General features: G+C 39.4%; 1 protein-coding gene across 16 annotated transcripts in view; it reads left to right on the top strand.

Moving 5' to 3' along the window:
• The window catches only part of MAST2 (microtubule associated serine/threonine kinase 2), a 201,268-nt gene that overhangs the window by 126,900 nt on the left and 49,271 nt on the right, over window positions 1-25,097 (top strand). For 12 of the 16 annotated variants that reach the window (XM_061344957.1, XM_061344962.1, XM_061344952.1 and 9 more), the window contains 5 exons: window positions 5,192-5,283; window positions 12,806-12,881; window positions 15,324-15,344; window positions 17,821-17,899; window positions 21,826-21,980. In XM_061344957.1, the coding sequence (XP_061200941.1) occupies window positions 5,192-5,283; window positions 12,806-12,881; window positions 15,324-15,344; window positions 17,821-17,899; window positions 21,826-21,980 (423 nt within the window). The remainder of the gene's footprint in view (window positions 1-5,191; window positions 5,284-12,805; window positions 12,882-15,323; window positions 15,345-17,820; window positions 17,900-21,825; window positions 21,981-25,097) is intronic. The other 4 variants (XM_061344954.1, XM_061344963.1, XM_061344953.1 and 1 more) reach the window with 3 other exon arrangements.

Here is a 25,097-nt window from a genome sequence, read left to right as displayed (position 1 = left end):
TATTTCCATCAGATAAAATAAGTGTTTATTGTAGGAATGTGCAAAGTACCAAACGCACACGATGAATAATAACACTTTTATCCCCAGTTATTCTAGGATGAATAACTTTTAAACTATTCTTGAACATGAAGAAAAAAATAATCGGTTGAACCAGATGCTTACTTATTCTTATCTATTTTAGAGAACTAATTATCCCTGTTGTTGGTAGTGCTAAAGCTTACAAAATTGCTTCCATCTTTGAATTACTATAATTAAGACAATAACTTCCACATCTAGTTAACATTGCTGTGCAGCTGCTGCATTCATTGACATGCAGATTTTGCATTTTGTAAATTTTCTGCCTTTGTGATTAAAAATTTTAAATACTTATTTTCATTTCCAAAATGTCTGTTTCTCATAAAGACGTCTTTGTAAAGCAAATCAACTGAAACCAAACTCCTGTAACATCAGAGGAGGATCTAGTGCAGTTTGGTTAGGTGATAGTGTGTTTTAGGAAGATATATAACCACAGATAGCTTTTGTAGGTGTGATCACTCTGAGTTTTGGATCCCCTTTCATAGCGATTTGGGTCACTGAATTAAGTGTCAAATCTGGAACAAGTCTGTTGGACTTCAGAGGTGCTGGAACGTTTGGAAGGAGTTATGGTTGATGCAAGAGTTAATCTGACACAGTAACAACCTGAGGTTGCTTACAAAACTAAAACTCTGTAATTAAAATCACTAATATGAATAAAACGAAATAATGATTACTGACCAAAATGTGATTTAAGCTCTGCTTTTCCTGTACATCTTATTTGATTTCTATCAAAGTCCATTTTGATAGAAGACTCATGCAGTTGGTGCTACTCTTGTTTATTTGTATATTCAGGAGCTTCAATGAGAAATTTAGAAGGCCTCTAAATTTAGATAGATTTTGAAAAGCCTTCTTGTCACTATTCATTTCTTAATAACCAGCAACGCTATGAAATTAGTTGATAGTGGTTGTTGGTTATTTACTTTGAAATTGTTCTTCTGTGGCCCTTGCTTTCATTACATGAATGCCTCATGGACGTTAATCAGTTTTGCTCAGTGAGTTAGAGATGTCCCCAGAGCAAACTGCTAAAATAAAGAATCAGATATTGATTTATGCTGGGACTGAAACATTGATTTCTTTTTCAGACTGAAAATACATATGAAACAAGGTGTACTAATGGTGCTCGTTTTAGAGGCTGACGTCGAATTGTCTGTGGGTGCATAGGAGAAGGTTTGTTAGGGTGTAGTTGAAGAGGACGCGGGCTGCGTGCAGCTCGCAGGTACGATACCAAATGTTCTCATAAATAGTGCTGGCGCGAGGGCACATTTCAGGGAGTCCAAAACCAGTGTCCAGTTACCAGACCCAAGTCCAATGTCCTGCAGTGTTCAGTTTCAAGAATGCATTGGGAACACTTCAGTACATGTAACAAATGTTATTTTTGCTGCAGGCAGAGGAATTAACTCTAGAAATAGGAATAGCTCTATTTCTGTAGTGATGCAAAGGCATTGTTTCAAATATTTTGATATAAATCATCCATTTTGCTGAGCGTGTTCGGAATTAAATTGAGTTTCTCTTGTCCTCGTACAGATCTTAAACAGGGGAAGTTTAGATTGGATATAAGGAGGAAATTCTTTCCTGTTAGGGTGGTGAGGCACTGGAATGGGTTGCCCAGGGAGGCTGTGAATGCTCCATCCCTGGCAGTGTTCAGGACCAGGTTGGATGAAGCTTTGGGTGAGATGGCTTAGTGTCAGTTGTCCCTGCCCATGGCAGGGGGCCTGGAACTTGATGATCTTGAGGTCCTTTCCAACCCTAACTATTCTATGATTCTATGATCTCTAGACCTAGGTTTGGCTGCATGCCTGCTTGGTGGCCTTGGTGGCACAGGGGGTTTCAGGATGGCAGTGGTGGGATTTGCATCTTGACAGCCCAGGAGCTCGACCCTGCAGTCTGGGCAGTACAGAAACCCTGTGCTTTTAAATCTTATTTTGCCTAAACTGGAAGACCTGGAGGGGATTTGATTCTCTGGAATTATGAAGTGGGATCTGAATAAAAAAAGGTTAACAAGACCCATACCAAATTGCGAGAGGAAAGGAGGGTCAGGGTTAGGCTCGCCTTGCATTTAATGAAAATAGCAAAATGTTGGCTTATAAGCAAGTAATAATGCTTGGAATCTCTCTGGACCGGTTAAGAACTTTTTTCTAGTTAAAATACTCAGAGATGTATAGGTAACCTTTTCCCTTTCTACTTTCTCCTTCTTCTTCTGTTTTCTTACACAGATTGAAGTAGTTTTAGGGTAAGGAAGCGTAGAATATTGTTCAGAGAATTTGTGAACTGTAATAAACAATAGTTAATGCAATGTATAGGGTTAATAGCCCTGTAGCTCAGTATTGAGCCCAATACCGTCTGTTTGGCTAAAGTGTATCTTCCAGGAAATAGTTTTTTCTTCATTTGAACTGTTTCTGCCAACACTTGAATTGGCTAGTTTGAATTTCTTTGGCACAAAGCCCTGGTTAAAGCCAGCTTTTCTTCTTTCATATTTAGCTGTTCTTCTTTAGGAGGTGCTCAAATGCTGTCGTGGTGACTTCTTGGGGGAGGTCACCCAACTGAAGTCTTCATGTTGCCTCCTCCCTTTCCCCCTTGTTTTGTACGTTAGTGACTACCAGAACTTCATCTCTTTGTTCTATAGTTTCTCAGGGATTCCAAGATCTAAAGGTTTTGTGTGTATACCCAGAGAGCTCTCCTCAACCAGTAGAGTGTATGACTGTATTTGTATATTTTTCTCATCATACAACATGGATTGAAGAAATTAGGAATTCTGTTTTTAGCCTCTCTGTTTAAGCTTTGCCTTCTTGCCAACACACATGGTTCATAGAAATGGCTAAAGAGGCCTAAGTGATGTTCCCCCATCCCAGATGAGACATCCAGGGAAACTGAAAGTTATCCAATTTCGAAGGTGTAAAGAGAATAATGTTTTATTCCTAACTTGGGGCTAGGCTTTCACTCCAAGCCATTCCCTCCTTTGGGTACATTTGTGTAAATCTGACCTATTTTAATGGGTCTCAGCTGTGCTTGCTCTCCAGCCACTTAACCCTTTGTCTTTTGGCTCCTTATCTTTGCAAATACAGCAGAGAAAATGGGTTTGTAAAACTCAGTTCAATTTGGCAAACATGGGTAAGCAGTTAAAAAACTGAGTTTGGGACAGTTCATGTGTTGTGATTTCAATATACTGAGTTTCCATAGCCAGCGCCAGATATCGCTGTCGTATAGTGTATTTTAGGAGCTGTCTTCAGCAGACTGATACGACCAGAGAGGATGGAGAGCTGTGTTTTCTCATTGTACTGGTGTTTTATACTGAGCAATATCTTAAAGTCTTACATTATAATTTGTATTAAAATACCCAGGGCTTCTTTATTTCTTACATAGTAATAAAATATATTAGAATACTCAGGACTTTCATGTTGCGAGAAGGATTTTCTGGTAATATAAACATAATGATTATGTGATATTAATGTAGAATTGAGTATTCTGTTCTTTTCCAGCAATTACTGAAATAGAGTAACTGGAAACATACTAAAAAAATCCCATGAACTGAGATTTTAAGCTTCTTAAAATCAGGCTGTTAGTTTTTCCATACAATATACACAATGGCAATCAGGTTTTGGATGGGCTATTGTTGAATAATACATGAATGTAAATGGAGATTGTATGGAATCAGTTGGATAATTTTGAGGAATGTTTTAAGTACACTAAAGAGCCTGAATAGCAGTTAATGGTGCTTCAGCTTTATTACTGTTTATTACAGTTGGCAGTTCAGTTGCATTTTTTCCTGCATTGAGTTCTCTGGTTTCCTATAGAACAGCAATAAAAAAGCTTACAAATAAGAACAGTCAGATGCACTGTATCCTGTGGCAGAAGAATCGTTTTGCGTTGAATTGTAGTTCTTGGCAGTTTGAGCGTGTTTATTGTTGGGCAGCTCCAGAAGATCAGCTGGTGCAGGAAGGACTGGGGCAGATATCAGCATTCAGAGCTCTGCAAGCAAATAGGCTTTGCATGTGTCTGCGGTAACCCAGCAGGGAGCTTCATGGGACGCCTCCAGAGCTGAGCCAGTGAGCTCCTGATGCAGCCTCAGCTCAGCCTTCCCTGCTCCTTCCTATTCTCCTGCTCCCTACCAAGACAAATACGGTTTTAGTTGCCTGTTTTGAGAACTGCTGAAGTAAGCAGATATGTTTCTGCCATCTAGAAAGCAAGTTAGAGGTGCAGTAAATAAATGTACGTAGCTTTAGTACTTAGTTGTGAGATTTTGCTGGGAACCTTGTCTGTTTGTTGTGTTCAAACAACAGAAGAAGTGGTGATGGGAAAGCGAGTTAAATATCTAGTTGTTCATAGCTCCCATGGTTTAAAGATCTTTCCCTTGCCCATTGCAATTACTTCTATCATCTTTGGAGCTAGATGTTTGCTACTAGCAATCACAGGCTGAAAAACAAATGGAGGAATGCATTGTTCTCTTTGTTTGGCTAAGTTCTGAAACTCAAGTGTGGAAAAACCCATTCTGAACTGCTTCATACCAAAGTATTGCTTTTTTTCCTAGAACAAGTCATGGCAGTGAGGGGAGCTGGTTCAGCAGAGGGCTTATCTAAAACTTGCTTTGCAGAGCTTTCGATTGCTGTGTTCACAAAGACTCTTGAATCTCAGGTTTTAAGTTTTATTGGTAATCCTGCTAGTCTGCTGAATTGTGCCAACACTTTGTAATTTTAACTCTACCCTGAGGAATATGCTCTGGTTTGTTACAGTAATAGCCAATAATTGTAACAAATTTATCTGCTAGGTTAGACACTGGTAGGAATAAGTGAAGCACTCGGGGGTATTTCACAGTTTTCTGCTTTTTGTGTGATTTGTAGAGCATAAGTTGCACAAATTTGGGGGATTTGTTGTCTGTTATCTCTAGTGGCCTGTGCAGCATGAGTTAGAGTTTTTATATTGCTTCCAGTATATTAAAACACTTATTGATGACAAGGTGCCATTTGTCCCTGTATGCTTCCTTTTTTTGCAGGGTCACTACCAACCTAAACACTGGGAGATTCCTCCTTAGCTGAAAGATGTTCTGCAGGACCTGCCTTCAGGTGCTTTTGCCCATCTGACTGTGCCTTATAGTTTCTCTTTCTTTCTTTCTTTCTTTCAGCTGTCGGACAAGCAATAGAAAGAGCTTGATCGTAACATCCAGCACATCTCCAACTCTCCCGCGACCGCATTCCCCTCTTCATGGACACACAGGTAACTTCTTAAGACTGCTTTACCTGGACATCATTAGGAAAAATGTCAGTGTTCATTGTAGTGAGTTTGACTGTGTTGGTAGTCTATATCAAAGTGTGCTCTTTGAAACAATCTGACTGTAGGCTTTTGTCCTTTCTTGCTTGTAAGAGGGTCCATAGTTTCAAAAGAAATGTTTTATGTCCTCTTCTGCTTTGTACATTCTAGTTTGCTGCCATATCCAACCTCTTTCTGGGGACTCTGTCCTCTAGCATCCTGCAGAAGAACCTGTGATGGAGAATGAAGTAAAATAAAATAAATACATTTAAGTAAATAACTTGTTTTGAGTCTTCTAACACGGTTAACTTGTGCCAGTGATTTCACTGCAGTTCTCACAAGGAGAAACATCCAGCTTGCTTCTGTTTGCCTCCAGCAGTCTATCAGCTGTGCAGTGTGCCATCTTACGGTCTCTGCCTACTACTTAGAGCATCGTGAGATGCTTAGGATTCTTTTTTCTTTACATTACTGCCAGTTCTACTGTGGCAGCAATGGGGAAATGCTCATTTCAGAGCAAATGGGCAACTGCTTATTAGTCACAAAGGTACAGTGTGTGGAGTTCTTTCTATAGAATAAAGACTGATAGCTCAGCCTACAATAACTACAGATTTCAGACAGGATCATGCATGCAGATTGAACAGCTTGCCTGAACAGCGTGTTCCCTTGTTGTTCTTATTGCTAAAGTAGGTAGATGATGTGTGATTACTTTGTTTTTGAGATTTCAAAATGCCAGCGCAGACGGTTGGGCTTCAGGTATGGCCCTAACAGGCTCTAATCAGTAGTGTGAAACAGGTGGAACATTTGTGCCATGTCACCCACAATAGAGCCTGTCTGGAAGCACATCACTGTGGCATGTACGAGAAGTAACCATTGTTTTCATTGTAATCAGACTTTCCTCCTCCTACATGGCTGTATGTTCTGTAAAGTCTTTCTGGAGACTGAAACTAAGGAAATGCTGAGAAAGAACAGCAAATTCAGAGTAGCTCAGCTAGAAGGAACCATCTGCTTCTGTTTGCAGAGCATTGCATCTCGAGAAGTGACATCCAGCCTGTTGAAAGGAAAAAGGAGACCAAAGTTGTTCAGGGATGCCCATGAAAGCCTCAACCACCCTAAGCTTTCATAAAAACCAGTCATATTTGCTTGGTATGCTTTAGAGAAAGCCCAGTAATGGAAGGCTAAGGAGTGACTTTAATGGCATTGTTCTTTTTGAATGGCCTGTGATTTTCAAATGAAAATGCTAACACAATCTTACAAGAGGTATACTAAAACCATTTTCATTTTGCTTCAGAATCTCAGATACAATGCAGGGCTATAAACTTGAACAGGGAATCCCTTTCACTTCAAATTCCCTTGGTTCTGTTGTATGTGATTATGGTAGGGATAGCTTTGTAAAATTTGGTTTCAACAAGACTATTTCATGGTAGAGTTTCTACTCTGAGTTACACTGTGCTCTTTACTTTGTTCTTAGAGTTGATATATATGTTGGATTTACCGAATTCTAAATTAGCTGTACATGCCTTTAACTGAACTGATGGAGAAGGATGCTCGTCAGAGTATGAAAGCAGTGTCCTTGCTTGGCAGATTGCAAAAAGATGTTCACATGATCATTGTTTAGAAAACAAATGCAGAAATGTTCACAGTAGAACCATTTATATTGTCTTTTGATTTGCTTTTTTTACCTGTCTACTATCTGAAGGGGAGCTATAGGGATGCTGGGCATGGACTCTTCATTAGGGACTGTAGTGATAGGACAAGGAGTAACGGGTTAAAACTTAAACAGGGGAAGTTTAAGTAGGATATAAGGAAGAAGTTCTTTACTTTGAGGGTGGTGAGGCACTGGAATGCGTTGCTCAGGGAAGCTGTGAATGCTCCATCACTGGCAGTGTTCAAGGCCAGGCTGGACAAGCCTTGGGTGACATGGTTTAGTGTGAGGTGTCCCTGCCCATGGCAGGGGGTTGGAACTGGATGATCTTAAGGTTCTTTCCAACCCTAACTGTTCTATGATTCTATGAAAAATCGCTCTTACTGGTTTTGAGGCTGTCCTGGGCTTACAGTATGGAGTATGAAAGTGTGTTCTAGAAACAAGAGTAGCGCTAATCAGCGGTATCCCATCTTTCCTCAGCAGTGATTGTCGAATATTTCCATTTTTGTGCTGATGTTGCATATGGGATTTCAAACTATTAATTAAAAGCACATCCTTTGTGACTTCCAAGAGTAGCCAGTAGAGCATAGGAAGATAAATTGCGTGTAATCTGAGTTCTCTGCCAGTTCTATATTTAGGAGTCTTCCCTGGGAAAATTAATTTATTCAAGAGACAAAAGTAGATGAAATTTAGAGTAGAGTCACAAATATTTTCTTAAGAAATACCATATCTGAGATGTGAATCTGAGAACAGGCTGTGATATTTGTTTAGTATTTGAACAGAATCTATCAATCTGTTTGCTGAGGCACATACACTGGTAAGTTACTAAGAAATGCTGGAGCCTTTCCCTGGCTTCTTTTCTGTTGTCTTCTTAATACCCCTTCTGAGCCTCTGTTATGAATCAAAGGAGCAGCAAACGTGCAGAGAAATAAGGGAGGCTTTCTAAAATGTTTCCTTTCAGAAACCACTCTGAAATCAAGTCCTGTGTGGCACTAGCCTAAGGAGTTATTCTTCTGTGTGTAATGTAAAAGTCAGTGGGTGTGATATTGCACAGCTGATTGTCTGTTGGGCAAACCTACCTCCTGGTGAACAGTAATCCAGGCAGATACTCTCTAAAACAGCATCCAGGAAATTTCATATCCTATAAAATTGGAAAGGAAAGTGATACTTCAAAGATCTCAACATTTGAGATGAAAGTACCTCCAAACAATTGCAACTCTGCTATGAAATCACTTCTGATTCAAGAACACTTAATGGATTTGAAGTGTGCTAATTCAGTTGTCAAACTGCCTGAAATGAGGTTTTCCAAAATGAACTGGGACCTTGGTATGGAGAGCCACAGCTTGTTGATTCTGGGGGAAACTCACTCTGCTTATTTAGTCTCCCAGAAGTGGAAGTGCCCAGTTTTAGGAATACGGGTTTGAAAATGATCCTTTTATTCTGTTTCTTTCAAAATCAGAGGAAAGATACGTACACATATATATGTTCCTTACATTTGTTTGTATTTCCTCGAATCCATTTTTTATGATTATAAAATCATCATAAATCATCATAAATTACAGAGAGGTTCCATCATGAGGTTGAATACAAAGTTACCATTAGATTGTATTTGAAAATGAAAAGCTTAAAATCAAGCAACATAATCTTTACAAGAGATGGAAAAAGAGAGATGAAAAAAATAGGTGAAATACATAGATGAAAAAGGGAGGTTCTCGCAGCTGGATAACTGAAGTTCAGGCTATTTTAAAGTTTACTTTCCACAACTGTAAGTAGCCAGGTTGCTTGCTGGTTTCTAGTGGAGATGCTGGTTACTTTTGGGACCTTTATCTTGCTCCCGTCTGTAATAGCAGGTGGAGGGAGATGCTCACAGGCAGTGCTGTGGTACCGAACTAAATGATTCTGCTCTTACACTGCAAGTTCAGTTCCACCTTCTGTCAGAAGAATGGCCTTTACTAGGGACTTTATTGATTATTTTTAGATTGGACAGGTGTTGTCCTGGTTATCAAAGCATCAAAGTTTCATGTGTGATCCTCAGGTGGTGTGAGAGTCCCATGGCATGCGCTGTATATGGGGCAGGTGGTACACAGGGTGCTTAAAATATTTGGTCATTTTGAGATTTGTGTTGCTAGAAAACAGCTAATTTTGTAGCATGCAGTGAGGTCTTTAGCTGCTTGTATAAATACTCAGCAAATAACATCCTACACAGAAGATCACACCATCTTTGTCTTTTGTATTTGTATTGGGCCATGAGGATGATTCAGGGGCTGAAGCACCTCCCGTATGAAGACAGGCTGAGAAAGTTGGGTCTGTTCAACCTGGAGATATGAAGATGCATGGGGACCTCAGTGCAGCCTTCCAGTATCTGAAGGGGGCCTACAGGGATGCTGTGGGGGGGACTCTTCATCAGAGACTGTAATGATAGGAAAAGGAGTGATGGGTTTAAATTTAAATGGGAAGTTCTGGTTAGATATAACAAATAGGTTCTTCCTTGTGGGTGTGGTGAGTCACTGGAATGGGTTGCCCAGAGAAGTGGTAAATGCCTGGCAGTGTTCAAGACCAGGGTGGATAGAGCCTTTGGTGACATGGTCTAGTGTGAGGCATCCCTCTCCATGGTAGAGGATTGGAACTGGATGATCTTGAGGTCCTTTCCAACCCAAACCGTTCTATGATACTTTTTATATATTTTTACAAATCTCAGAAGCAGGTTTTACAAAATGGTTCTAGTGTGAGTTTTTGGAATCATTACCTATCTCATGAGTGTCATGTTTGCAGCAGATGATAGCTGAGACTGTCACCTATTTATTGCCCTTAAGGTTTGGTTTTGTATTTGAGGGTAGCAGATGTACAGATGCTTTCCCTGCATCCCTGCATCCTTCTTCCTGTGTCCGGAAGATGTAGAGGCTCATGCCTGCATTATTAACGTTCATGTAACTGTGTTGATTTACCTAATGGGCAATCATTCTGTGTAACAGCCTCCCTAGAGACAGTCATTTCAGGTTCAGTAGTAGCCAACTATAACCCTTGAGCAACAGGGGAATTTACCTTTGCTAACAGAATAAATAGGGTTTCGATCAGTCTTGCTGAATAAGTCCGTTGCACTAAGGCTTCGCTTATTAAAATTCCTTCAACTAGAGCAGATGCAGCAGTACTGGGAAATTTTAAGGAAAGTAGTAATTCCCCTTCTCCCTGTTGTTGCTTTAAAAGCTGCACCCAGACTTGAATTGAATAGAAAACTAATTGCTTTTCATTTTAAAACTAGGAGCAACTCACTGGGGATCTAATTAAAATTCCAGTGTCTGAAAGGAAATATGCCATATAAATCTGACAAAGTAGTTGCTTAAGAATTAGTAGTATCTTCTTACCAAATTGTGCAGGCTCAGAAGAGTGCGAACACCCACATGCTTTATTTCAAAATATAGAAACTCTCATTACCCAATTTGCTCAGTTACTCCAAAATCCTATTTTGGTTGTAATCTGGAAAGTTTACAGGAGATTGATGAAGATATAAAAAGGCAGTGAGAGTTCACTGCTTGTTTATGACAGCATTGGGCAATGGGCTTTTTGTTCAGAAAGATCATCTTGATGCAGTAGTTTGTCGGCAGTAAAGCTTGCAAATGGGAAGGCCAAGGTTCCCACCAAAACTGGCAGTCTTCCTTGCTTTGTTACGTCTACATAACCATGGAAAGGCATCAGTCCTGGTGCATTTCATCCTGATCTAAAATGTTTCCTCAGCTTTCTGCTAGCAAGTAAATGGTGACCCTAACCCTAGTTGGGTGCTGCTACCAGGACATGTCTGTTTATGCACTGAGTTGTTCTCTTTATGGCTATTGTAGCCTTTATCCATCTTTCTTGTAGGCTTGCAGACTGTCAAACCACCAGCCTTCTCTTAATTCAAAAGCAGCATAATGTCTCTGTTTTTGCACTGTGATCATAAGAATTAAAATGAGTCAAAGCTTAATAAATGTAGCACTAAAAACTTATCTAGTTACTGATTTCTGATCGCTCTCTCCCCTTTCCACTTGGGATGCACCGGGTTAAATGGTACCCATTTTTGGGTGAAGACTTGCACTGTGTTATATTACACTGTGAACTCCTTGTTAATTCTTAACAATACAAGAGAAAACCTACCCAAAAGAAAACAAACCTGTTGCTCAAAGCCTTTGGTTTTAATTTAGTTTGCTCTTGATGAAGCAGATTGTGGAGTGGTCTGGAATTCACTTACCTCTCCAATTCTCTCATCACCCATTGACACATGTTAGATCAGCCTGGGGCTGCTTTAATCTCATCCAGCTGCTATTTTTCCCCTCCTAGACTTGTAGAGCAGATGGAGTTTGCAGGCCTGTGCTGTGCTGGGGCCATCCTCACACCCCAGAAGGTATCAGCTTGTTCTCCCTCTCTTCCCTGCCTGCCCAGGCATGTATGCCAGGTGTGCACACACCTTGCTCACAGGAAGTTGTGGAGTGATGCTGCTGCAGATTTTTGTGAGCCATTTGCATAGATGAAGTGTGAGCGAATGTTACCTTCAACCCAGCACAGTGCTTCTATGCCATTTCTGCTAAGCGTAACAGTTAAGGTGTATTAATAACTGGGGCTGAAATTAATGCACCTGAAGTCTAAGTTTCAGTACAGTGCTGGATGGGACTGTAATCTCACAAACAGTGCAGGGCTGGGGGCAAGCTGGGTACCTGGTACTTCTTCTGAAGCAGAGACAAATGCTTTGCGTATGACCCATCACTGGAGTTTAACTTTTCAACCTGACTTTTAAATAAATCAGTTTTATGTGGGATGTAAATTTGAAAACGTTTCTGATGAGCCCAGCTGCACCATACCTTGCAGTATATTGCTTATCCAGTATCTATTTAGTTTTCCTGCTCTTATTTTAATGTTATTTTACTGTCTGTGCACAAAAAAATTGCTGTTGGCATATATTTGCCCTGTACAGTTTCTCTTTTGTGCTTGTATTAAGGATCTGAAAGAGCAAACCACTTAAGAATATGCCTGGTAGAAAGCACACTCGCTGACATGAAGCTTCTAATTCATCCATAAATTTCAAAGGTTTCTGCAGTTAGTCTGTAAATGAGGCTGGCTTTCAGAAGGGCTTTCTGTGAAATGGTTGCTTTTTACTTTGCAATAAAATACATTGCAATATGCCACTTACCAACCATATGCTTACACATCATATGACAAAGCCCAGAGAAAATACTCTTCTGCCAAGAGAAAACCAAGTGTTATTTTATCCTTGCTGAATGAATTCACTGGAACGTTCATTTTCATGATAGAAGTATTGTTTCAGAAAAGTGGTAGTTAAGGTGAATGCTGATACATTATAGCCTGATCATCTTACCTGTGTCCCATCCTTCTATTATCACGTGCAGTTCCTTTGGTATGTCTTTTTTTTCCCCAGTGAATTTTGCATTCAGCCTTGACATAACATTGTGAACAGATACCTTCTTAGTATTTATTAGTCCCCAAACTGTCATCAATGACATTTCTAACTCAGGTTTTTCATTGAGAAGTGCTAGGAAAAGCTTATATATAGAAATTACTACAAAGTATTAGAAGACTGTATTGTGTTTGAGTGGTAATTACTCATCTGAAAGTAAGAAAGAAAATGTACACCTGAGATTATCTTAAAAGGAAGGTAAATACTGCTACATCCGTATCAGAACAGTTCTATAACAAACTAATACTCAAATGATCACAGACTCAGAGCTCCATGTTTTCAGTTACCTCTCACAGCTTGCAGTTCGTAGTCTTTCTGCACAGTGAAAACTTACTTCATTTGTTGCAAGTGTGAATTAAATGGGTTTTGGGTGTTCTGTTTTTGTTTCCCACTTTCTCAAACAGGTAGCAGCCCTTTGGACAGTCCCAGGAACTTCTCTCCAAATGCACCTGCTCACTTTTCCTTTGTTCCTGCCCGAAGGTAAGGCAGGATCTATTCTCTTTGGACTGCAAATAGTCTATATGCTTCTAGTTAGAAATGGCCTATGGGTTGGAAGGGTTTTGATTGTGTTTTACTTTCTCTGTTTCCAATTTTATTTTTCTGGTTTTGGTTTAGATCTCGACAGCACCCAGAATGTTTTCAGTGCTTTTCAGACCTAGAAAAAGATAGAAGTAAATAAAGTAGTCACTATTCCCTAGGGAGGAGACAACCTTCTCCCAAAAGGATGACATATAGGGCACACGAGATGACAAATTGTTTAGTCATAATGACATTAAACCCAGTTATGACTGGGATAATCTTATTTTAATTGTAGTCCTGGATGATGTTCTTACTGAATAACTGAGGTGTATTCAGAATATACTGATCTCTGCTATGTCAGCACAAAGACGTAAACGTACCTAAATTTAGGGATGCACAACTGTGTGTGCCTTCATTTGCTGCCTTCCAACTGGTAGTACCTTTATAGTTTTCCCTACTGGCTTGGGCATTGGTGTCAAGAGTACATTATTGCTCTAAGGAGAAAAATAGCTGGTAATTGAAATTCTAAGTCTGCAGGAGTGTCTAGAAGAACAGCAGCATTGAGAGATCTGAATGTGAAGCTTATCATCTATCCTGGAGCGAATGCTAGACAAATGCTGGTCACGCTGTATATCAAACTGATGGAAAGAAAGCTGATACTACAGTGATGAATTTAGTGTAAGGAATGAGATAGAAAGAATAGGGGCAGCTGGGAGAAGCAGACAAATGGTATGTTGAATGTTGTATCCCAGCAGGTAGGGAGAAATGGATAATGATACAGAAAGTTGGATTTTTGTGGAGAAATAATGAACAGGAAAAAAGAGAGATCCCAAGTGGGTTTGGGCATAGTAGCAGGGTTGTTAGATTCATGCGTAGGGAAAATATTCTGGATTTGCTAAACTCTGCCTCTGCTGGGAAAAAAAACTCCAATCTGTGTTAAAATGATCTGAGAATGGGAAATGTGTGGTCATCCAGAGGGGAAGAGGGTTTTCCGAAAATGACAGATTTAGCTTGAGGAGTAGCTAGAAAAATGATAGGTCTCAAGACTTCGAAGGAGAATAAAGAGTTAGGATTTGATGAAATAAGGTACATGCTTTATCTGAACAGCAGGTAAATCCCGGAGCATTTCTCCATTGTGATGATTTGCTAGAAGACCTGGTGTCCTTGAATACTGTTTAAAGTAGACTTTGGTCTTCAGGTCTTACATAAGAAAAAGCTGGAAAAAAATAAGAAAACTCATGTTTCACGCATGTAAAATATGACAGACAGGACATGTATTTTCCTGTTGCTTCAGAGGGAAAAACCAGTGTTTTACCTGCTGATAAAACAATTCAAATGGACTCATGGCACCCATCTTTGTTTTTAAAGAGGTATATGTGTTTGGTCTGGGTGTATTTAAATCTCTATTAAAATCAACTGAGTTATTACCAGTTTTCACAGTATCTGGAGTTCCAGACCCTGAAACCATTGCCAAAACTTAACGTGATTTTTCAACATCCTGTTTCAAATTGATGTTTCAGTATCTCTGCTTTTCAAAATGTCAAGCAGCCAATAAAGGTTTTAATACTAAAACCCTGAAGGATGCCCTTTCACACTTCTCCACCTTTTAAAGAAATAGATGAATAAAGGTTAAGTCTGTTCCATTGGATACTATGGTTCATTTTACAGTATGCATGTTTCTCTCTGAGTTTTCTGTCACTGAAAAGAACACTTAATCACAGGTCGTTTTAGAAGCTTGCTTCTCCTTTTTACTTGCATTAGCTCCTGAATAGCTATGCCAGCAATACCAATATGTATTTATTAGATTATCACATAGCGGTATCAGAGTAACTCCTATATGATGGTATTAAATAATTGCAATGTCGGTGCTCTGTTGCCACAGACAAATGGATATTTCACTGTACACTGATCAGTGTTGGGTGGGTTTAAAGAGGTGGTTCATACCTGATTTCCTCCTGTTGCCAGCGCAGAAATGATTTGTTGACGATTTTCTGCATTTTGATTTTGTATAATTTCTTTATTTATTACCCGGTTTCAACATCATTTGTGAATTTAATTCTTTCATTATAGCCCTGGGATGAGTTGATTCTTAGGACAGAGTAGGAAAAGCATTTGTAAGACTCATTTTATTGTAAAACACATGTCACTACAGTATACTGCAAGATTGTCCATGGTTTGATGAAATTTCTTGCTAGACGCCGTTTCAGTGACTGTGTCATAGCCACAAAGTTAGCATGATCAGGAATCCTCCTGTTTGAATAAAGAAATACGTGGTTAATTCTGTCCATATTCACTAAAAGTGGTCTTAGTAGAATAGCAGTAACAGAAGATGAGGTTTCTTTCAGAAACCATGTGTATCTTTTATTTCTCTCTCACTATCATTGTACAATTTCTTCCATACAGCCACGGACACAGAGCAGACAGGTAATGTGTATTGTATTGCTGCTGCTTGTGTGTGCGTTTGAACTATGCTTCTGTGCAGCTGAGCCCGTGTCCCTAACGAGTTTGTGCTGTAATAACCCCATTTAGGCATTCAGCTTCTACTCTGTGGTAATCAAACCAGCCTTAAAATGATAAACAGGTAGTGCTCTAGAGAAGATGTGTTATTCTTCTAGCACCTTCTTGTTTTGAAATTGATATACTGTTCATTAAACAGCATTTAGCTGCCATAAAAATACCTCCTTAATTAACTAATTAAAATGCCATTTTAGAGGCCAGATTTGTTGCTCACATATTTACTAGCAGAGGGAGTATGATAAATAAAATTACAGACCTAAGAAGTCTTTCCAAGTATCGATTCTTGCAGCAGCATTGCACAAGGTCTCTCTAAAAACATGTTTATTACCAAAACACTGCAGTAACTTTGAAATGCTTTGCATAAATGAAGGAGGAATTTCCTTGTAGTCTTTTTCCCATTGCCTTTGACTGGGAGATTTCTACTCTTATCCCAGTTTTTTTCTGCTAGCCTAGAGCTGATGTGCCTTGTCCTGACTGCTTAGCACATTGCTTGCCTAGATTGCATCAGCAGAAAATAGCCCAAGCATGAAGAGGTATCCTCTAATTTTCTAACTGAGAAAGATTTCTTTTTTCTTTAAACTTTGTCAAAATGAAACTTCTGATGTCATTTCAATACACAATTTAGGCAAGTCAGCAAGAAAGGGATTAGGCTTTCCTTTTGCAAAAACTCAGTGACTTGTTTGAGACAGTAACATGCTGTCTTGCTTTGGAATTGAGGGTCCCAACCGACCTAAACGTATGTTTCAAGAAGCTGAATGAAGATCACTGAAGTTTGGTGTTCACTCACCACATCACACAATGACTGTGATGCTGATATTTGTTAGCTTTCAGGATTAAGAAAAGAATTTTATTTCTCTTGGAATTGTTGGAGATTGTTCTTTTACATGTTATTGTCTTGCCAAAGAAACCACCTGTGGCTAAATGGGGTTTAGGTATAGCATACGCATGCAGTAGGAATCTGTGTTACAGCTTGATTATCTTTTTTTAAGTGCATGAAGCATGAGTCTTTAAAAACTCCTTTGACATGACATTCTTTCAGTGGTGTAAAACAGTGAGTTTATTTCCCTCCTATTCTAAGATAGATGGCAAGGAGGAGTGGTGTGTATCGGTGCCTGAAAGTAAAAGGAACTAGATCTGTAAAAACCAGAACTTCCATGTGCACTGGACTTATTTCTGAGGATGAGGTTCAATGGGTGTGGATAGTGGGATGAGAAATATTACTGTGAGGATGGTAACAGCTGAGTTTTTAATAAGCACTAAGCACTATTTCAGACCTATACCGAACATCCTATTCATAAGGCACTTGCAAATGTACTGTATCCACATGTACCAAAAAAACCCCCAAATAGTTCCAAAGCTAGAATGATGAACTGTTCTGATTTATCAGTAACTGGTCATCAAGTGAAGATGATCTGTTTTAATAGAAGAAACAAGCCAGTGGAAACAGATGTGAGGAAGAGACTTCTTTAACATCCATCCATCCCATTGTGCCACAGGACACATTTGTCCATTATAGGACACAAAATGTGAGCAAGAACGAAATGAAATCAGAGGCAGAGAAAGAGCTGTGAGACTGAGCTGAATGTAGTTCAGTTTCCATCCTCGCCAAGGCAGGTTTTGAGGGGAGAAGAGGGTTTCGGAGAGGTCATTACTGATTCTTCTCAAAGCAGTTGTGTAGTTCCTCAGTTTTGACATTGGTAGAACAAGGCCTTTTCTGCAATATCTCTGGGATGTTCTGGCTGTTTTCCTTGAGCGTCATGTTTCTTTGGCTGCCATAGGGAAATAACTACTAGTGTTACATTGACTGGAGGAGACAGAGACCCTAGGTGAGATGTCTTTGATTTCTCTCTCCTCTGTATTTCGAGAGGACACCTTGGCTCTGTTCGGATATGCTGTAGTGGATTTGATTCACCAACTGTGTCAGGTTATGTGCTAGGCAGGATGCCTTCTGACTAACTAAACAAATGAATCCACTTCCAGTTGATTCTTGATCTAATTTGACTTTCCCCCCTCAATTTTAAACTTTGTGTTAAGCATGACTGTCTTTTTCAAATAAGTTTGAAATGTTCTGATTTCATTTGTTTGGTTTAGAAACCCCAATTTTTGCACAACTGGTCAATTTTACAAAGCATCTACTTAATGCAGGAATCTGATGGCCATTTGCTTTATCCTTTCTAAGGTCACTTACTTTTGCTTTTAAAAGCTTGCCCTAGCAGGTTTCTCACAAAGGTCATTGAAAATGGGGCACTTGATTTATGTGAATAACTTGAGACTTTAATAAAAATGTGAGGTCAAGAGATTTGGAGCGGGAAAACGTTAAGTTCCCCCAAGATGGAGCCACAATATATCCCTGACAGTAATTTCCCTTACTTCTTTTCTCCAGAACGGATGGACGCCGCTGGTCCTTGGCCTCCCTTCCTTCATCTGGATATGGAACAAACACTCCCAGTTCAACAGTTTCAGTAAGTGACACAAACTTTTCCAAGCAGTTCAGTTTGTACAAACACACCCTAACAAATCAGCTTCTGAGTCTTTACTAAAATATCTGATCTTCATTTTTTTGCTAACATTATTTAATATACTAATTATTTTAAGAATTGTTTTAATTATTGGTTCTGCTGCTTTTTCCTCCATTTCCCAGCTCCTACCATCTTGCACTTTGCCTTTAGCATTGGTGAAATCCCAGTGCAGCATTTGGCTCGACTGATCAGTTGAGAGGCACAATGTCTCCAAAGTGGCAGGACTCTTAAGAGATAGTACATAATTACTAGCCAGCTCTTAGCTTTTTTTGTAACTGGGAAATGAAATTCGTGTCTGCTTTCAAGTTCTTAGTATGAAAACCATTGCTATCAGGCCTAGCAGAAAGAACAACTGATAATAAACCTCTGTTACTCAGCTCCAAGTATTTGAATCTCCTAATAAAGCTTTCAATTCTTACACATCATTAGAAAGGCTGGCTGCAGTTTGCTTGAGTCCTGTACTTTCAAAAGACAGGTTATGTCATTACTACCAGTAAGGTAGCAGCACCCTGTTAACCCTTATAACTCTCAGATACTTCATGCAATGAATTTCTTTCTTTAGTTTGTGTGTACTAGATGTTGTGGTTATCCACATAACAACATTGGAAAGCCAGGTATAGGAACATTGGAACTTTTAGGGCTGCCTATACAGTCCTAATGAAACACTCTTTTGTGTATGTGTTATGGTGTCTTCAACTGTGTGGTCACATATCACTGCCTCTTTCCATATTTCTACTGATCATCTAGTTTTATATTTAGAATATGCTCCTAATTGCAATACCTGCATTAATTAGGACTCAATACAATACGTTATGCAAATCTTACCCTGAATGCAGTATCATTGTTCTTCCTGTGAGAACATTGGTCTGTTCTATTAAGTTAATCTATAAAGTTTCTAGTGCCTCTCAAACACAAATTTATCATCACAGTTCCTTAGGAGGCAAGTACTAAATTCAGTCTAGATAGCAAGAGAAGAAATTGTGGTCTAAAGTTTCTTGTTAGTATAAATTGGTATGATTAAGATTTGATTTTGCAATGATACTCTCACCTCTATAGCTTCGTATGTTCAGGCACATTTGCCCAGACTCCAGCTTGCACAGTTTCCACAATTTGTTATCTTTTGTCCTTCGAGACAGTTGGGTTTTGATGGTTTTAGGTTTGTTTGGGTTTTTTTTTTTGGTCCTGTTAGAAGGCACCAAAAAAAGCTTTCAGCCTCCTGTGGGAGAAGTTTAAATGCAGTGGAAATCTGTAGATTCTGCTTTAATTTCTTCCTTCAAATGAGGGATGACACTTAAAAAATACACATTTATCCTTGTCATAAACATCATGAAGACCAGATATATATCATCAAACCAACACTGAAAAAGCTGGAGAAGACCTTCTTTCAAGTTAGGTAAATGTAGAACAGTCAGTCGAATGGGCCAATATACAGTTACATCTCATCTTCTATCCATTTTCTAGATGGAGAGTAACATATAAGCTACTATAATATTAGCTTAGATTTTTTTTACTGGAGAAGAGTTGTCTAATTCTGCATCTGTAATTAAGACACCAGAGGATGTTCGTATTAGTCGGCTGCAAATATTGAACACAGGGATGTAATTACTTAAAAATCAATACTTCAGAAAGGTTTCACTTTGCTTTCACACATTTTTATTGAAAGGTTGTATGCCTCAAGATTGCTAGAGAAGCCCTTGGCAGAAGAAAGCCCGTTTCTCATCATCTTTGTCTTCAGGTCTTTATCTTTGGGGCTTTCTATAATTATACTCTGGAATTACAGACTTTGTGATCTGGTTGCCTTTAAGGAGAGAAAGTGGAGGGATGATTTTGTTTGGTCACCCATGAGTTGACTAGCACTGCTTTCCCATGGATTTTGCTGTTGAAAGAGATAAAGTTTCTAATGTTTTTTCTAGACTGTCATTTCTGATTTTTTTCTAATGCCAGTGTTTTCTAATGTGCTAACTTCCCTTCATGTGGTAGGTTTAGTTTAAATTAGTTTTGAATAAGATGCGTATTTGTAATGCCAGAACTTGAGTACCTGCTCATGCAGGTTTGTAACGCTCTGTCTTTAGTAGTTCCTGCTCTGTTGACATAAGCAGTGTGCGCAGCAGAATAGCTGTCAAATACCCAGCCTCTTCATCTTGGCTTCAGTGTGGATTAGGCCAGTGTAAACTGATACACATTCCATATAATCATCACTGTGTGGACACTATGCTGGAGATGACTTCCCAACATGATTCCTGCACTGACACCCGCCTGAAGGAAAACTTAGGAAGTGGCAGCTTCCAGTTCCAGCCACACTTGGGGAGCTCATGCATGTCCCAAGGCTTTCAAGGGAGTTCTTTTCAGTAAAAACCTCTGTGCAGTGCAGAGGGAGTAAGTAGATCTGGGATCTGGAGCCAATCCAGTTACATTTTTATTAAAGAACGTGGTCTTTAGGTTTGTAAATTCTCACATTCTGATCTCTGTCTCAGTTGGGCTAGAATTCCTCAGGTTCTGCAGCAATCTGCTTAGTTTTGATTCATTTCAAATGTAGCTGTTACCTTGATAAATTTGGACGTACCTGGTTTAGGTGATTTCAGAGTATTTCCTCTTTGCTGTCAATATCACAAACTTGCAGGACTCGGTGAAAAGCCTTGTCAGCATTTGGCTTTCATTGCTTGGCCATACTTCTTAGCTTTCTTTTCCAAAAGCTGTCAACAACAAATAAGTCTAGTGAAGCAAGCTAGGCAAGTTAAAGCTTGCCATACATTTTATATAATGTGTAATTACTTGGTACCAATACTTCTGGTGCTAGGATACAGATCCAGATTGAGGGAGGGTCATTGTAGCAAAAGGAAGTGTTTTTCCACATTTTTCCTTATTAGATCAGTAATGAGCCTTGGAGCTTAGGTTCGGATGATGTTTTTAGTAAGGCTCATTGGTGTTACTCAGTGCTGTTCTGGTTATTCAGCACTTCCCCCCCCCCCCCCCCCCTTTGCTTTTAAAGGTGATTTTTAATTTGTCCTTACATAATGTATTGTCTTAGTTCCGTAAAATGGAAAGGGGCATTGAAAAATCACACAAGAAGAAAGGCATTTGCTAGTTGACCTACAGCTTTTTCCCCCCCAAACATCCAATGTTTGATGTTATTAAAACTTCCCACAAATACTTGTTCTAATCTCAGGTTTCTTGAGGTTCCAAGGATTAAAGCAGTTTCATGTTGTATCATTATCACAGGACGTGTCATATTTAAAGATGAATAAGTTGTTGTAACTCTTTAACGAGAGAGTCTGTTAATCTTACAACTCTGCAAAGTCAGCTATCTACATTTTGTTACTGTCTTTATCGTTAGAGAAGAAGCCTGATGGGTAAAGGAAGGGAGAAATAAAATCCTGACTGTTTACAATAGCGATTTCCAATGAGAGCCAATAATCAGCAAAAACTCTCACGTCTACACAGCTCCATAGCATTCTGCATGCCAGTGGAACTCCTGAGCTAAGAGAGCATGAGGGAAAAGGAAAGAAAGTTGCTCACCACTCCAGGAACCTCCTTGTCTTTTCCAGAGTAGCACTGGTACTCATGTACCTTCCTTTCTTTCTTCTCCTAGTAAATTACTTGCATGATCAGATGTAACAGTTCCAGAATCAGATGCAATGGTTCCCTTGCCTTCTCTCAAAAGTTTTCCTGATCTCACCAGCTCTGTCATTGTATGGAAGGGTTGGATTAGCCTAATGAGAACAATAAAAAGAGGCACCTGGTCTGATAAATAGCTTTCTTTTCCGCTGGAGTGTGCAGTGTCCTGCAGAATCCGTTCCTCTTCCATTCATTAGCTGACCCCTATGCATGCGTTTAGTGCATTTCTTTTCTGTATTTTTTTCTGTACTCAGTCATCATGCTCATCTCAGGAGAAGCTGCACCAGCTGCCCTTTCAGCCCACGGCAGATGAACTTCATTTCCTGACAAAGCATTTCAGCACTGAGAGCATCACTGATGAGGAAGGGCGCCATTCGCCAGCCTTGAGGCCTCGATCTCGCAGTCTCAGGTGAGCTTCAGGTTGTTTGTTGAATGTTTAAGATATTGGATGCACGTGTTGCCTTTCTGTGTGTGCTTTCAGATCTAAGAAAAGTCATTGTAGTTTTGTTACATAGTTTTGAAACATGTAAGTAACCTAATCAGAAAGGGTATAATTTTTTTACATTTGATGCTGAGGGTTTGGGTTGCAAAACAGTCAGCAGAGTCTGCTTTTGTATCCTCACAATAACTCTATGAAAACATGATCCACAAGGGTCTCGGGCTAAATCTATAGGATAGATTCCCTTTAGTGAAGTTTCATCTCAGAATTTTGCTGCATGAGTGTAAGGAAGTGGTTACAGTCACTGTTAATAACTTTTCCAGCAGTGCTTCTGAAGGGTTGTGAAAACTAGAGTAGGTCAAGTCAAAACCTTAAATGGAATTGCACCCAAGAGGAATTTTGTAATAGTGCTGAAAACATTTCTCCTGCATTAGCAGTTGAATAATTTTTATGGTTGCTTTGGAGAACTGGTTATTCAACAATAGCTTTCCAGGGGTTATTTCCTTGCGCAGCTGATTTTTCCGTACTTAAAACCAGAAGGAGCTAGAACCTCATCTTTCACAGTATTACAGAATGACTGAGGTTGGAAAGGATCTCTGGAGGTCATCTTATCCAAACCCCTGCTTAAGCAGATTGCCCAGGACCATGTCCAGATGGCTGTTGAATATCTCCAAGGACAGAGATTCTACAACCTCTCTGGGCAATCTTTCTCGCAAGCCTCAACAACTTTGTGGAATAAATCCACAAACATTTCATATCATGGCAAAAGCCTTAAGCTTTGCAATGCATTTAGTGGGGGACCAAGTGAGTGAAAGTCTAGAAGTGTGTACCTCTAGACACAGCGTCTTGTGAAAGAAAAAGGATTTATACAAGTAGGGGACAAGGAGGTGAGGTCTGCCTTCTGCTCATCTGAGGTTGTCAGAGGTGGATATCACCTTTAAATTAGCGGACAGGATTCAGAAACTCTGTCAGCTGGAAATACTGAATCAGTGTGCCCAGCTCAGGACCTAGGCCAGGGTTTGTGATAGGGTGTGAAACAGGCCAAGATAACAACAAACCTCCATGGTGAGTATTGTGTCATGGCAGAGCTGACCTTTCATGATGATTCGTAATTATTTGTGTGTTCTAAACTTCAGTGCAGGCTGCATGGTAATTGCATATGGATCTACTAAGTGTAGTTACACAGTAATCTACAGGAATAGGTAAGTACTATAGGTAGTAGCACACTTAGCCTGTGATCTCTGCGAATTGCCATGTACTAAGACTAGTCGTATGATTTGTACTAAGTCTCTTTGAACAGTAGTCCGACTTCAGACCTGCTGCACTCTTTAATGCTATTGCTGAGTAGTGTAACTGCAGTAGTACTAATTCCTTAGATAAGACAGCTAGTGTAGGTAGACAACACTTCACTAAAGTAATTATAGTCCTTTCTAACACAAACATTTTACTGTTGCCATAATGAAGCATGAGACACTCTTGTTAATGCAAGAATGATATAAACAATAAAATGAAGGGCCTGATTTTAATTTTTTCCTTTTTAATATGGATTATCAGCTTGCTGGAATTTTACCTTTGTGAGCCAATTTAAAAGCAGAGTTATCATATAGTAGGTTTATAATTTGTGATGAGACTAGATTAATTCAGTGTGTCATACATCTATGATTAATCTCCCTCCTCTCTGGAATGCTTTCTGTAGCTCTCTGGTTTTCAGTGTGATAATGGCCAGCCTTATTAGTACGCCAGAGATTAGAATGTAGTTTAGTTCTTTTAAACTTACTGTGCCTGATTTGTTTTTCTTTATGCTTATTGCTAGCACTGTGGCACTGTGTGGCTCTAAAGCACCTTTGCCACTCCCAAGCATTCTTTTTGGCCCTTGCACCTCAAAGGGAAATTGATATGTCAATCTGACCAATTGGAGCAGTGTTTGCAGGAGTAAATACCCTTTTTGACAGAGGGCTGCGTGTCCTTGTAAACAAACAAGTACTGAAATATGTGAGAACCAGACCTTATTGACTGCACAGATTGCGTTTGTATTTGCCCACACGATAAAAAGTTGGCTCACTTGGTGAGAGGATATTTTTACTTACTTCAAAAATGAAAAAGTAAAATCTGAGCTGTTAATTAGTTCAAAGTTAAGCAGGAATGTTCTAAAAATGTAGTATTTCTATAAGCATTTAATGGGCTTATTTGATCGGCTGTAATGGGAAGCAGATGAACAAAGTACATCAGATGTTTTTCTTAATTGGCAGTCATCGAGTTGTAATTTAAAATATGGTCTGATATTTATGACTGACTGTTAACATGTATTCATTTTTCATCCTTTATGACTGCAACCTTACATCTCTCTATAGAAGGGAACTGGTGTTTTGAGATGCCACTGTCAAATGCTTGGACTATTATTTTTGAGGGTCTCCTTTTCAGAAGTATCAGATGATCCTTTTCTGCCTCTGGATAGAGGAGAGTATTGCCTAGCTGTAACTCCTGACAAAATCTACTTTGACTAGAAATTTACCATTTTCTTGTACCTAGCTGCAAATGTTCTGTTCATACAGAGCAGTTTTAATGGTCAAAGTGGCTGGAAAAAGTAACAAAGCATGCAGTTGTGGAGGATAGCACTGGTGGATGTACACTGACAAGTTGGTAGCACCTTCATTGATTGAGGTGTCTGCCAGTGAGGCCTGAAGATACTCTAAATTCTACACCAAAGAAGTGGCACTGGTTCTTTTCCATCTTCTCTCTTACGCAGGGGTAAAGAGGTAGCCTGAGACCAGCCCTGGAATCCAAAAGTGTGACATGCTTATAAAGCTAGTTCCTAAAGCCAGAAGACTGTTCTCTCATCTATCTCCAGTAGATCTAATACTTACATGCTAAACAAAAGAACGTATTTCTGTATGATTTACCTGTTCTGGTGCTTACAAGGTGTCTTCAGTGGAAGAGAGTATTTCTTTATTACCTGCAGATGTAGTTCCTAAATATAAGCTCTTGACTGTTCTCTTTTTTCTGTGTGTGTGTGAGGCAGCCTTCAATTCCATCAAGTAACTGAGCAATAGAGATGCCCAGGCTACATACACTTCATTTAGAACAATC

This window comes from Neopsephotus bourkii, unplaced genomic scaffold (genome assembly GCF_033783945.1).
Source record: "Neopsephotus bourkii isolate Nb327-2 ecotype Australia unplaced genomic scaffold, CSIRO-AGI_Nbou_v1 NB_234, whole genome shotgun sequence".
In the NCBI taxonomy this organism is placed as follows: domain Eukaryota; kingdom Metazoa; phylum Chordata; class Aves; order Psittaciformes; family Psittacidae; genus Neopsephotus; species Neopsephotus bourkii.
This window is presented reverse-complemented; position numbering and strand designations above follow the sequence as displayed.